General features: G+C 53.4%; 1 protein-coding gene across 10 annotated transcripts in view; it reads right to left on the minus strand.

The window, feature by feature from the left end:
- The window catches only part of CDK5RAP2 (CDK5 regulatory subunit associated protein 2), a 184244-nt gene that overhangs the window by 71330 nt on the left and 98969 nt on the right, over window positions 1-13945 (minus strand). For all 10 annotated transcript variants that reach the window (XM_059889004.1, XM_059889002.1, XM_059889006.1 and 7 more), the window contains 3 exons: window positions 8112-8242; window positions 5898-6007; window positions 3663-3791 (listed from right to left, as the gene is read on the minus strand). In XM_059889004.1, the coding sequence (XP_059744987.1) occupies window positions 3663-3791; window positions 5898-6007; window positions 8112-8242 (370 nt within the window). The remainder of the gene's footprint in view (window positions 1-3662; window positions 3792-5897; window positions 6008-8111; window positions 8243-13945) is intronic.

A 13945-nucleotide genomic window follows, 5' to 3' on the forward strand; every position in this document is an offset into this window, starting at 1 on the left:
GACCATGTCTGGCTCAGTTTTAACACCAGTGCCCAGTGCTCAGGAAACACTGCTAAAAGGACAATTTTTTTTCCCAAATTTTTTTTTTTCCCCCAAAACAAAGAGCTGGAACCATTGCTTCTGATCTTGCTGCTCAAGTGTGTTCTTTGGAGCCACGGAAGCGCGTGAGAAACGCAGACTCGCAGGCCCCGTGCCAGGCTCAATGGACCAGAATCCTCCCGTTAACAAGGGCCCGGAAACGACACTGAACAGAGTCAGAAAAGGGCTGGAGTCGCAGCTCGCACACTTCACTAAAAAGCAACACTGAAGTAGCTGTGTTACATAGTGACTGCCCACTACACGCCAGGCACCATGCCAAGGGCTTCACAAGTTGGCTACAACTCGTAACAACTTACGAAGTCAAATTGTTAGACGCATCCTCCTTTCGATGAAATTCAATCTGCTTCTGACAAACCAAATTCTAGTCTGTTGCTAATACCAGATGCTAACGAGCTTGTACTTCTGAGCTCCACTTCTGTCCTCTGAAGTCACACTAGGTCTGTTTCTTATTCAAGATGACAGCCCTACACATGAGTTCAATTAAATTATGCCCCCTAATCCATGTTTCCTCTCCATGCCAAAAAAAAAAAACCCTTAGTTTTCTAACCATCCCTAAAAAAATGACAACGTTGAGTAAATAATGATAGCGAGCAGCCTTTCCTGGGTGCTCGCACGCGTGATCTGGCCCCCAGAGGTGACAGCTGCGTGCCACACACCCGAGGCTGGCCATGCTCACCTCCCTGACCTCGGGCCGTTCAAATCATTCCCGCACGTCCATCCTCAACCACATCTCCCAGAATACATAAACTATAGTCCACAAAAAAATACAGGGAAATCAGAGCAAGCCCACGAGAGACTTTTTTTTTTTTTAATATGCTTTAAAACACAAGGATGCCTGTTCTTGGCTTTCTGCTGATTTGGCTGGTTCTTCTGTGACCTGCCCACATGCAGGGAAGAAGCACTGTGTGCCCAGCTCAGGGGGACTCCAGCCCAGGGCCTCTGTTCTAAGGACACACCTGGCAAACTGCATCAGGGCCTCCTGCTCTTCGTAGCCTTTATCAAGTTAAAAGCCGTGTGTGTGCAGGGGCATAAAAAGAAAATAAATTATATGCTTATTATATATACACATACACATATACACATCTGTATGTGTACTTTTGACCTAGTAATTACTCATCCAGAAACACAGTCTAAGGGGAAAAAAAAGAAGTGTAAACCCAGAAAATGATTTGTGTCCAGACATTCATCAGGTAATTTAAGATAGTGAACCCCTAGAAACAACCTCCATGCCCGACAGTCGCGAGGCAGTGAGTTAAAGCCAGGGCACCCCCAAGACGGAGTAAGACGTGCTAACGCGGCAGCCACTGGGGCACACGGGAAACGGGGCTGCACGAGCACGTGTACACGCGCTGCACACGAGGAGGGGGAGAGGCTCTGGGAAGTGCCAGGTCAGGGGTCATTTCTGAATTTTCCAAATTTAGGCAATGCTGTGGGTTAATTAAATACTGGAGGAAAAAAAGACTGAGTATACTTAAAAATACACAATATATTTGCTGTCTTTTTTTTTCCTTTTCTGACTCGTAGGCTCCCAGAGAGCTGGAGCGGGGCCCATCCCTGCTTCACAAGCCGCTGCCCCGACGAGGCTGTGGCCCACGCAGGCATTCCCCATTTGTGTCTGCCGTGTTGCTCATCAAAGGAGAGAGCCACACGCCCTCCCAGGGAACAGCAGCCTCCCCTCGGCCCTCGCAACCTCTCCGTCCTCTCCCAGCTCAGGATGCCTGTGGGAAGGCCGCCCTTGCCGCGCGCATCTTCCCATTGCATTCCGGGGGAAGACGGGGGCTGGGGCAGCAAAGGACATGGCTATTCACAGGGATCATAAAATTGCCGTGCAACCTGACCAACGATTCAGGTCTGAACTGGCTGCTATTAGGACCTCAGAGTGGAAAGAGGAAAAACTCTCTGTCCTCCAGAGGACGAGAGGACATTTAACAGATTTCTTTCAAAGAGCAAACGAACACACACACTCTCGCCATTTGCGACTCAGATGAAGCAGATGAAGAATGGGTGGCTTATTAAAAACACCGCCTTGGAGAAAACAAACCAAGAGCCTTGTTTCTCCCTAAATGGGCCGCACGTGTTCTTGCTTCTCAAAATTATCTGGGGCCCCGAGACTAAGATCAATAGTATTCTGTCTCTCCAAGGGAGCAGATGGCCAGAGCACAGCACAAACACCTGAGAGAGCCTCCCACTTTGAAGGCGGGAGGAATAAACACCTGTGAGAGCCTCCCACTTTGAAGGCGGGAGGAATAAACACCTGTGAGAGCCTCCCACTTTGAAGGCGGGAGGAATAAACACCTGTGAGAGCCTCCCACTTTGAAGGCGGGAGGAATAAACACCTGTGAGAGCCTCCCACTTTGAAGGCGGGAGGAATAAACACCTGAGAGAGCCTCCCACTTTGAAGGTGGGAGGAATAAACACCTGAGAGAGCCTCCCACTTTGAAGGTGGGAGGAATAAACACCTGTGAGAGCCTCCCACTTTGAAGGAGGGAGGAGACCACTCAGGCTGACAGATCTTTCCCTAGAAATGGTGTAGCAACGGGCTCTCCCTTTACGTGGCACACGAGGCTGGGTTCAAGACAAGGCCAACCAGGGAGAGTGTGGGGGACCCAAGTGCAAGGGGCCCGGGTGCATCTCATGGCAAGCACAGGTCCAGAGTTCTGAAACTAACTAGCCCAACACCGGCCTGGAGCGAGGCACCCCTAGGGGAGTGTCAGGCCCAGGCAGGGACTCAGGAAATTAGCTCCTCCTGAGTCACAGCAGGACCCGCCTCCCCCCACTGTGTGTGGTCAGGCCACTGACTGAGGAAAGCACAAAGACGAGGAGAGAGCCAGACTCAACGGGCCAAGAGGGCTCCTCTGCTGCCCCCGGGGCGGGCTGCCAGAGCGACCCGCACGCCCAGGAACCACACACTCTGCAGCGCAGACGCCAGGACTTAACCTTCCCTGGCCCTTTCAGACTCTCAAATGCCGCCACGCGAGAACTTCCAGAGGCAGGAAGCTGGACATGTGGGCCCAGGGACACCGACTGTCTGTTCCTTATCGGGTCCGCCGTGGGGGCAGGGCACAGGGGGTCCCGGGTAAGTGCGGGAAGAAAGAACATGCATCCGGCCAAAGCCAGGGGAAGATGCATGGCAGTGAGAAGGCGCGTTTAGAGGGTTAACTCAGGAAGGAGATGGAAAGAGTGTTTACTCGTTTGTTTTTCCAAGGTAACGGGTTTGTTAAGGTTCCATCTATACTACCGGAGTGACTGGTGACGGGACAACTCTCCGACTCCTGGGACCTTACCAGTCCTCCAGACGTGCCCAGATGCCCGTGACCTGCAGCCCAGATCCCAGGGCCAGGCCTGGAGTGCGGGCATCACAAAACATCAAGTGCATCCTCCCAGAAACGACCCAAACTTGCGGAAACCTACAGGCAGACCTGTTGACCTAAGAAGGCCTCCAAAGCCCGTCCACAGCAAAGGTAATTTCCACAGAGACCCCCAGAACAGATGCAGCCTTGACACGTGTGCGGGGCTGTTATTCTTTGTGATGAGCTCGTGATGATAAGAGCATTCCTTCTTACCTCTGTTTGATCTACTGACTCAGGCTTGTTGTCTCCTGGGAAACCCACGCAGGAAAGATCAAAAATGGTTTTCTTTAGGTGCTGGTTGTCCGCGTACAGCTCCTTGACCAGCTGGATAAGGTCGCCGACCTGGGAGATCAGAGCAGGAGAGACCCGGCTACCCACAGGCACACTTCTGCCTCTTGGGGCCATGGTTACTGAGCAGACCTCCCAGCATCACAGTCATGGAGAGCCAGGCAGCCTGACTCCAGGCTTCAGGCTCCCCCCAGGTAGAGTGAGAAAAACACCAGCATCTCTCTGTTGTAGCCCCAGAGATCCTGGGCAAGCTGCCTGGTCTAAGCCTCCGTTTCCGCTTCTGTAGAATGGGCTACCACGAGAACGGAAGGTGACCACGGCCACGGTGCACTAATGCCCCCCGCGCAGTCTAAGTACCCCATCCATGACAGCGTACAGCACCTCTGTCTTGCACTTGAGAGCCTCCGGAGGAAAATCCCCCGGACTGACACTTCTGAGGCTGTGTCGGAGGCTTGTTCTATGGCCTCCGCCTTCCTCTCTCTATGCCTATCTACCACTGTCCAGAATAACAACAGTCTTCAGTTCCAAAGCAATTCATGGCAACTGAAACACTCCCTTGAGCTTTAGTCAATCACTCCTTACAAAAATCCCACGGAGGTGCACAGGCCGGTGTGACTGTCCCCATTTGACAAGGAAAAGCCCGAGGTATAAAGCAGCTCACTGCCCGAGGCCCCAGAGCTGGGGTTCCTGGAGAATTCAGTGATGTACAACACTGGCCAAGAGTGCCAGGTCAAGCGGGCAAGGGCAGCTGCCCGCACAAAGCAGAGTCAGGCCTGGACTCCCGGTTCAAGGCCCCTCCTTAAGGCACAGGTCTCACAAGGACAGGTGCATAAGCAGCTGATCAGACACCACCTTTATTTCCTGCAAACTTCAAATTCCAGTGGTCAGTGACTTTCCAAACCCTTCTTCAAGGGGTAATCATTCGCCCCTGAAATAAGCGGGAAATCCCACCTCAGCACAAAGAGCAGGTGTCCCCTGCACCCAAACGTAACACCAATCAGACCCAACCCTAAAGGTTACAGAGGGAAGAACGAGACAGTCTGACCCTGCAAACAGCCACGGAGTGCCAGCCAAGGGGACTAGCTCCCGCCCGACACACAGCCACAGTAGGGACCAGCCGTGGCTCCTACCACCTCAGCTTCCTCACCCTCAGAACACGGACAGATGCCTCAGTGCTTCCTGCTGCATTCCTCTGAACATAACTAAACTTCTACACTCCTGTTTTTTATCTTTTCTGTACCTTTTTTCCTCTCCCTCTCTGCCGAGAAAGTTTTCTAGTTAGATAAGCTCCTACTCATTGTCCAAAACCCACCTCAGGTCTCATTTCTGTTGAGACGCTTCCTCTGATCTGGGAAGGGCCTCCCCCACCCCCTACCCCCACCAGACAGACAACCTCTCTTTCTCTGCTGCGCCTGCACCTCGCATCTCTGCCTGGCACAGCCCTCTGTGCACTCTGCAGTAACACGGCTCGGACACACATCCATCTGCTCTACCAGGATGCGACTTATTCCAAGACAGAATCTGAACCTGTCACACACAGATGATCATTTTACAATAAACCACAGTGTCCTCTGAGTTCACACTTCCTCCTCTTATCAATGGCTCTTAGAGCCTTGAAATACTCAACCACCCTAACCACACCAATGATAACAGATGGGAAGACCTTTCCAAGTTTTAGAAAAGATTTATTGACCAAACCTGAACCTTTATTCTTTCAAAAACCATCTATTAACTCCCACTATATGTGCCAGGCAGGCACTGGGAAATCAGAAATAAATAAGATACACTCACTTTAAGGTGAGTGGCCTACTGGGGATATAGAAGAATAATCAGATAATTATAGACCAGTATAGCAAGGACATCAATGAAATCAGGTACAAGAAGAGAGGAAGAAGACCAGAGGGAAAGAGGGCTAATTCCAGGGGGGATGGGGTGCTTCCTGGAGGAGATGGGGCCTGGGTGGGGGTCCTCAAGCCTGAGAAAGAGTGCATCAGACACGGGGCGGGGGGGGGCGGTCTCCATGGAATGTCCGTGGAGAGACGGGCAGGGAGAGAGGCAGCAGAGGCAGGGAGAAGGGCTTTTGGAACCTCACACCTCTAATCAGGAACCCAAGAGACAACAAATAACTAACAAAGCACTGAAAGTTAATAAAGTCAATACCTTTTTCTTAAGCTCTTCTTGAGAAAAATGTTCCACGTGCAGCCGATTGTGTTCTTCAAGGCAAATGCTCAGGTAGGATGTCTGATCACTATAAAATGAAAATGTTTCTTCTGCACCAAGAAAAAAAAAAAGAAAGAAAAAAAGGAGGAGAGCAACAGAACGTCAGAAGGAGATCCTGCCCAGACCCACCCCAGTGCGGTCCACCTAATGCACCTGAGCTGCAGGAGGGGTGGGAGGGGCGTGAGCACTCCTAGGGAGTTCAGGGCCCCTCCTCTGGGGCGGGAGCCAATTTTCCTGGGTCTCTACAGGCTGATACTCAATGCAGGGGTTCATCGTGGGCCGCAGGCTTTCCCTGCGGCCAATTCTGAATTATAATTTGCGTATCCAGTGTTGTCTGCAGACCATTCTGAGCGGCACAAATAAGTGGTGATTTTTCAGTTTAAATAAGGGAGTGATTCTGTTTAGAAAAATCAGATGTGACCCTCAGGGGTAGAACTCAAGGGAAATAAAAAGTGCCTGATGTGTTTTTTTTTCCAGCTCCAGAGTCCACCGTGGCAGCGAGTCCACACTGAGAGGAGAAACTGCCTGTGAGATCTATGATGGGGAGTCCTGGGTCACCCATGAAGGGTCTGCTTTCTCTGCAGCAAAGCTCACACTCTCACAGGGAGCACGAGGGCAGAGAGGGGCCAGGCTAGGAGCATGAGGGCAGAGAGGGGCCTGGCTAGGAGTGCGAGGGTGGAGAGGGGCCAGGCTAGGAACGCGAGGGTGGAGAGGGGCCAGGCTATGCAGAGGGCACGGGGGCAGAGACGGGCCAGGCTAGGAGCGTGAGGGCAGAGAGGGGCCTGGCTAGGAGAGTGGGGGCAGAGAAGGGCCTGGCTAGGAGCGCGAGGGCAGAGCGGGGCCAGGCTAGGAGCGCGGGGGCAGAGCGGGGCCAGGCTAGGAGCGCGAGGGTGGAGAGAGGCCAGGCTATGCAGAGGGCGCGGGGGCAGAGAGGGGCCAGGCTAGGAGCGCGAGGGCAGAGCAGGGCCAGGCTAGGAACGTGAGGGTGGAGAGGGGCCAGGCTATGCAGAGGGCGCGGGGGCAGAGAGGGGCCAGGCTAGGCAGTGAGTGAAGCAGGATCTCGCTTAGCACACGTGGGGAAGAGCTGATATGCTTAGCATGCTGTAAAGAGCTGGACTTCAACGGAAGGTGTCCTGGCTCAAATCTGGGTGTCTTCATCTGTGATGTGATGTCAGTGCCTACTCTACCCAATGGGTCGACGGCCAGGATCGGGGTGAGATGTTAAGGGCCTCCCACTATGCCCTGTACACAGCAGGTGCTCAAGACCTGTCAAACCTATCACTGCGATGACTGACTTTAAGCATACATGCCAACACCAGGCTAGAGACACGGAAAGGATGAAGATACCAATCCGGAGTCTACAGGACTCAGGTTCTAGCCAGTGCATGCAGGCCTAGTCACTTCAGTTGTGCCTGACTCTTTGCGACCCTACGGACGGTAGCCCGCCCAGCCCCTTTGTCCACGGGATTCTCCAAGAAAGAATACTGGAGTCGGTTGTCATTCCCCTTCTCCAGGAGATCTTCCCAACCCAGGGATCAAACCTGGGTCTTCTGCACTGCAGGTGAACTCTTTATCGTCTGAGCCGCCAGGGAAGCCTTAGGTTCTAGGCAGCGAGGGGGCCAAATGCTGCTGTCCTGAGCACAGCAGGGAAGGTACCATGGGACCTCCCAGGGCAATTCGAAAAACAGGCATCATGGGACCCTCCCTAATCATAGCCCCTTGTGGTCATGACAGTTCGAAAAGCAGTATTCCAGCAGCAAACAGCAGTTTCACCCCCATGCGTCTACGCACTGGGTGCCTGGGGAGGCCAGACCCAGATGTTTGGGGCAATGAGTGCTGTTGATCCGAGAAAGGGGATGACGAGGCCCTGAGGTTATCTGGAGCTAGAAGTCAAATGATGCAGAACAGAGCGGCGGCAGCGAGCAAGCGGCCCTGCAGCTGGCCCTCAGGGAGCCAACGCAACGTGCTGGGCCCCGGCCGCCACCGGCCGCAGCCACCCGAGTCCAGGCCAGAAGAGCAGCAAAAACACTGTCCCTGCAAAAGAGGCTCCCCAGACGAAAGCCCCAAGGTGCTGCGTCTCCTACTGAAGCCTGAGGACTCCTGCCAAGCTCCGCACGGCCCTCCACGTGCAAACGCATGCAAGGGAGCGAGTACCTTCCCGCCGCCGGATCTCGCTGATCTGCTCCTCCAGGGCCCTCCGCAGGTGCTGGTACGAGAGCACGTCCCACTCCAGCCGCTTCCGCAGGGCAAAGACACTGCTCAACTCAGCCTGCAGGGCACTGACACTGGTAAAACAAGATACCATAATTTATAAAAGATCTACTTGTGCTGTAAAAAAAACCCAGCCAGCCTTCCTTTGATTTTTATGTTATTTGTGAGATGTTTGTCTTTTTTTCTTTTTCTGGCTATAAAAGTAAATACAAGTTCATAGAACATTTAAAATATAAAAGTGAAAAAAATATTTTTAAATATAAGTATGAAAAAAGCAAAAATTACTATAACCCCAACATCAAAGAACGTATGGCAGACTGTATTCCCTCTAATCTTTCTCCCTGAGTATTGTTATAAGGTTGAAATCATACTGGACATAAAAAACTACATTGTGCATTGCTCGTTTAAATATCTCCCTCCATTTTCAGAAATAATTTACAAGCATCACTTTTAATGATTATGTAATATTAAGCTGGGTAAACGACCCAGCGTTTACTTTAAATCCTCCCCTATCAGTGAACATTTGGGTCCTTTCCCAAGTTTCTGCTCCAGATGTAGCTAGGTAGATATCATTTAATTCTTCGGAATGTTTCTCTGTTTGGAATACTGTCTTGCACAGGCTTGGGTATGGAAGGAAGGCTCTAGAGGGTCTGCTGTGTCACCCCAAAAAGAGGTGGCGCTGGAGGTTAAGGGCGAGGGGCAAGAGGGACAAGAAAAAGAAGAGAAGCGTGAGAGCTGAAGGCAGGAGGGACTGAAGCACCGATCTAAGGTTCAACAAAAGACTAAAGCGGTGGGTTAGCCACTCACAGATGAAGAGCCAAATGGACTTTTGTTTGAGGGGTGGGACGATGTAACAATACGGTGCTGACCTGCGCGGAGGGCTTGATGAACTCGGGGCGGCCCTGAGAAAGCCCACCTCCCAGAATCCACCCTGACGGGGGAGGGCCATCCCCCAGAGCTCTCTCCAGTGATGGGAACGCCTTGTATCCACACCGATGAGCACGGCACAGCCACCGGTGGGTCGCGCCTGCTGGGCGTCTGAAAGGGGCTACACTCCAAGGCACCGAATGCCCGGTGTGGTAACTGAAACGTGTGCAGTCACACGGCCAGCGGCTGCCGGACTGCACGTGCTTCCAGGCGGGGCTCCGTGGGTGAGCACGCGGCAGGGGTCTGAACCGACTCCACAGGCTCCTGCAGGGACACGGACTCCAGCAGACACCTGAGCGACACACACACTGTCCCCTCAAAGCCCTGTGCCGAGAGGCTTGCTTCTCACCCAGGTTAGCTTCTGGAGACAGATTCCCTGCAGCACGACGACTGGGTCAAAGCAAACGAACACGCTTTGCGACTCCTGAAACGCCTTAGCGAGTCAGAAAGCTCGTCTTAAATACCAAGAAATGCGTCACTCTGTCTCGCACGTGACCTTTTTTCCCCGAGAAGGCCCATCAACACTTAGAAAATGTAGGAAAGAGTTTATCAATGTGTGGGTTTTTTTTTTTAGGGAGCGGGCCCATCAGCTTTCATCGGGTTGTTCTAGAGGGGTCCACAGCCCCAAATGCTAAGGAGACGTCGCTCTAAGATACGAGCGCCACAGACTCAAGTCCCTCTTCTCCTCCAGCGACTCCCTCCAGCTCCGTCCATCGAACTGCACGAAGAAATCAACATCTATTGGAAGGAAAATAAACCATCATGTCTAATCTTCTATGCTCGCTGCTTTGAAGATGGTTCATTGTGAGGCAGCCTCCTTGCCAGGGAAGGGGCCTTCCCAGCAACTTGTACCTAGTTCCATTTCAAGACAATCATAATGATCAATTTGTAAGGCTGATGGAAAACCTCACAGAGGTGTCATAGCACAGCACTCGCTCGGATGCGGTCGTGCTGCAGACACATTTAACCAGGGGGAAAAAAAAGAAAGACTGCTCCAGCGAAGCTTCTGCGATGAGAGCTGGGGAGAGCTGACTGCTTCACTCCTTCTCCACTCTCTGGCAGGGAGAAAAGTACACAGCTGCAGCTCCTGCGTCGGTCATCCCTGTTTCCCCAGCCCCAGGATCCCTGCACAGCGTGAGGAGTCGGGGGAACAAAAGGAGCTTCTCTCAGAGAGAAAGGACAGCCCTGCGCCTTCCTCCTTCCAGGGAGGAGTCGGGCAGGAGCTGGGCCTGCCTGCCCCCAGGGCGCCAGCACTCATCGGCTCCAGGACCTCAGCGGTCAGCTCACCGGCCTGCCCTGCTGCCCTCCTCTATAAAGCGGGGACAGTGCCTTTCCTTCAGGTGTTTCGAGGAGTCAGTGAGATGTTATAAGGGAAAGAGTGCAGCACAGTGCCTGACACACACAAGGTCTCGATAAACATCAGCTCCTTCCTTCCATGTAAGTTAACGACTCCCAAACAGCAGGTGCTTACAAGCCCAACCTTCTGCGACTCGTGAGTCACAGCCATGATCTTCATCTGGAGAGGATTTAAACCCCCCAGGGCACATGTGGCCGCATCTGGAGACAGCGCTGGTTGTCACAATCGGGGCAGGGGAGGGTGTCATTGCCACGTGGTGGCAAAAGCCAGAGACGCCATTAAACGTTCTACGATGGACAGGACGGCCTCTCAAGGCAAAAAGTTGTTGTTGTTCTGTAGTCACTAAGTTGTATCTGATCCTTTTGCGACCCCGTGAACTACAGCCCACCAGGCTCCTCTGTCCATGGGTTTTCCCAGGCAAGAACACTGGAGTGGGCTGCCATTTCCTTCTCCATGGGACTCTCCATCCCAGGGATCAAACCCGCGTCTCCTGCATTGCAGGTGGATTCTTTTACCACTGAGTCACCTGGGAAGCCCTTGACAAAAATTTATCTAGCCCCAAATCCCAACAGTGCTGAGAATGAGAAAGTCTGAGTCACAGGCAAACACAAACTGTCCCCTGTCTTCAAGGTGACAGCTGTGCAGTAAGGGCCCAGGCCCCAGAGCCAGGGAGCTCTGAGCTCTGAGAATCCTAAGTGCAGGAGCTTAGAAATACCCTTAACATCCCTGAGAGCAGATGTCCATTTCTGTGACACGGGGCTGAAGTGTCGCTGTGAGGAATGAATCATAAAGCTGTCCGTGGCCAGCTGCTCTCTCCCCACCTGCTCTTACCAACTTTAGTTACAAGTACGTCACCCATCTCCAGTCACCCACCTTTCGCTGCCAGTTTGCAGGGGGTGAGCAGCCCTGGAGGGTGGTTGAGCCCACCCGAGCCCATGGCTCCGCCCTCTGGCTACAGCAAGGTCTGAGGGCTCAAAGCCCCCTGCAAGCTGAGTGTGCGGACAATGGGATACTGAGGCATATGAGACTTCTCACATCGCTGTTAGTCTTAACAAGTGTTACATTTATTGAGTATTTCCTTTGTGCCAGGCATCAGGACTTCACATATTAGCATCACGTTTTAAACAACCCTCTAAGGCAGGTAGGGAGGTAGGTGAACAGGTAGGTCTGTGGGCAGGGCAAGCTCAATGCACAAATACTGACATGTATCTTGAGGCTCAGGGTGAAAAGTGACTTATCCAGGAGCTGAGAGCTGCTGAATGCATTTTGACTCTGAACATGGACAGGAGACCTTTTAAGCATCCGTTAGACGCGGTCTGGCCTGCCCTCGTGCCATGCACGCTTTGATTCATTAAGGAAGAGCCTGCAGGACTCAGAGCCACCACCCGTGAGGCAGAGGAGGGTGACAGCGGTCACTTCTGCCCACAGAGCCTCTGGGCGCCCAGTCAGGGTTAGCGCCATGGTCAAGCCCACTGCGCCCACTCCCCATCTGAGGTCCCCAGACTACTCAACCCACCCCAGGTGAAAACGACGAGCCCCAGAGGCTTCTTAAAGAAGCTTCCTTTCATAGTGAAACCGACTCCAGAACTTCATCAGCATGCTTTCATTTTCCTTAAAACTCACTTCAGACTAAAAATCCTGAACATTATCTCAACGTAAAAGGGTTGGGGGCGGGCGAGGGGCGGACTTTAAAGAGGGAATTCATCCACTGAGTATCTCCCGAGGGCCTACTGCATGCCAGCCCCTGTGACAAGCACTGGGACACGCGGACGCCAGACAGGACGCCAGCCCACAAGGCGCTGATGGCCAGGAGAGGTGGCCAGCCACTGCAGGGCGGTGACTGAGGGAGGGGAGGGCCGTCGCGAGGGCAGAACAGCAGAGGGGCGCCTGTCCTGGGGACTCATGCAGGCCTCCCGACAAGGGGGTTCCTCGAATGCTCAAGGATGAGTTGGGGGCAGAGCAGAGTGCAGAAGCCCACTGAAGGCAGAGGCAGGGAACCCGGCCCCAGGGACAACGAGGACTCTACGTATGACAGCTCAGCTGGTAAGGAATCCACCTGCACTGCAGGAGACCCTGGTTCGATTCCTGGGTTGGGAAGATCTGCTGGAGAAGGCATAGGCTGCCCACTCCAGTATTCTTGGGCTTCCTTTGTGGCCGAAGACAAGGAGCGGTGAAGGGTGAGTTTCCTCAACCTTTTATGACGGGAAACTTTAGACATAAACAGATGAAGACAAGCTGACATCATGAGCCCCCACCCACCGCAGCCTGCCCTGAGAGCCGGGGGCCGCGGCCGACTGTCCTCTGTCGGCGTGCCCGCCCACCCCGTCCGCTTCTGTGCAGCCGTGAAACGAAGCCCAGAGGTTGATACCCTTCCACCTGTCACCATCCCACCACGCACAGAGGTGACCTCTGCACAGGAGAATCACTGAGGCCAGCCCGGGGCTGGGCCCAGAGGGACCCAGGGGTGTCAGCTGCCTGGACCCGGCCAGGGTGGGAGCCAGGCCACCAGCCGACCATCAGCGTTCTCGCCATGCCTCTTGGCACCACCCCACCGCGGCAGTGCTGTGAGGACACAGGCCACGCCAGGACAGGGACACACCGCCGTCACTCACCACCTGCGAGACTTTAGACGGTCATCTCACCTCTCCAAGTTTCCATGGCCTTGTTTACGGAAAACAGGGCCAGTAATGACATTTACCGCTCAGAGCGGCCGTGGGGGCTAGGAGAGGTGGCACACGTGGAGGCACTTTCTGTATCTGTAATAAGGTCTGGTAAAAGCCTGAGTAATTAGTATTAGTGATGTTTTTATCCAATGTACGTGCTATGTCGTTTCAGTCGTGTCCGACTCTGTGCAACCCTATGAACTGTAGCCCACCAGCTTCCTCTGTCCCTGGGATTCTCCGGGCAGGAATACAAGAGCGGATTGCCATTTCCTTCTCCAGGGGATCCTCCCGACCCAGCGATCAAACCCGTACATCTCCTGCAGTGCCAGGTGAGTTCCCTACCACTAGCACCACCTGGGGAGCCCTTATCCTGTATTTGCTGCCAAAAAAATCATACCACTCTTGCTGCTGCGGCTGCTGCTGCTAAGTCGCTTCAGTCGTGTCCGACTCCGTGCGACCCCATAGACAGCAGCCAACCAGGCTCCCCCGTCCCTGGGATTCTCCAGGCAAGAACACTGGAGTGGGTTGCCATTACCTTCTCCAGTGCATGAAAGTGAAAAGTGAAAGTGAAGTCGCTCAGTCGTGTCCGACTCTTCGCGACCCCATGGACTGCGGCCCACCAGGCTCCTCCATCCATGGGATTTTCCAGGCAAGAGTAATGGAGTGGGGTGCCACTGCCTTCGCCAACCACTCTTGCTAAGGAAGTAGGAATACCTGATTTAAAAAGGCAATCGCTGTCCAAGTATCTTAAGCTTCCTAAGCAAAGTGGGAAGTCTTTGCTGCCTCAGAAAGCAGCAGCATTTATTCAAAACACACGCGTGTTCTGTTTA

This window comes from Bos taurus, chromosome 8 (assembly GCF_002263795.3).
Source record: "Bos taurus isolate L1 Dominette 01449 registration number 42190680 breed Hereford chromosome 8, ARS-UCD2.0, whole genome shotgun sequence".
Classification (NCBI taxonomy): Eukaryota; Metazoa; Chordata; class Mammalia; order Artiodactyla; family Bovidae; genus Bos; species Bos taurus.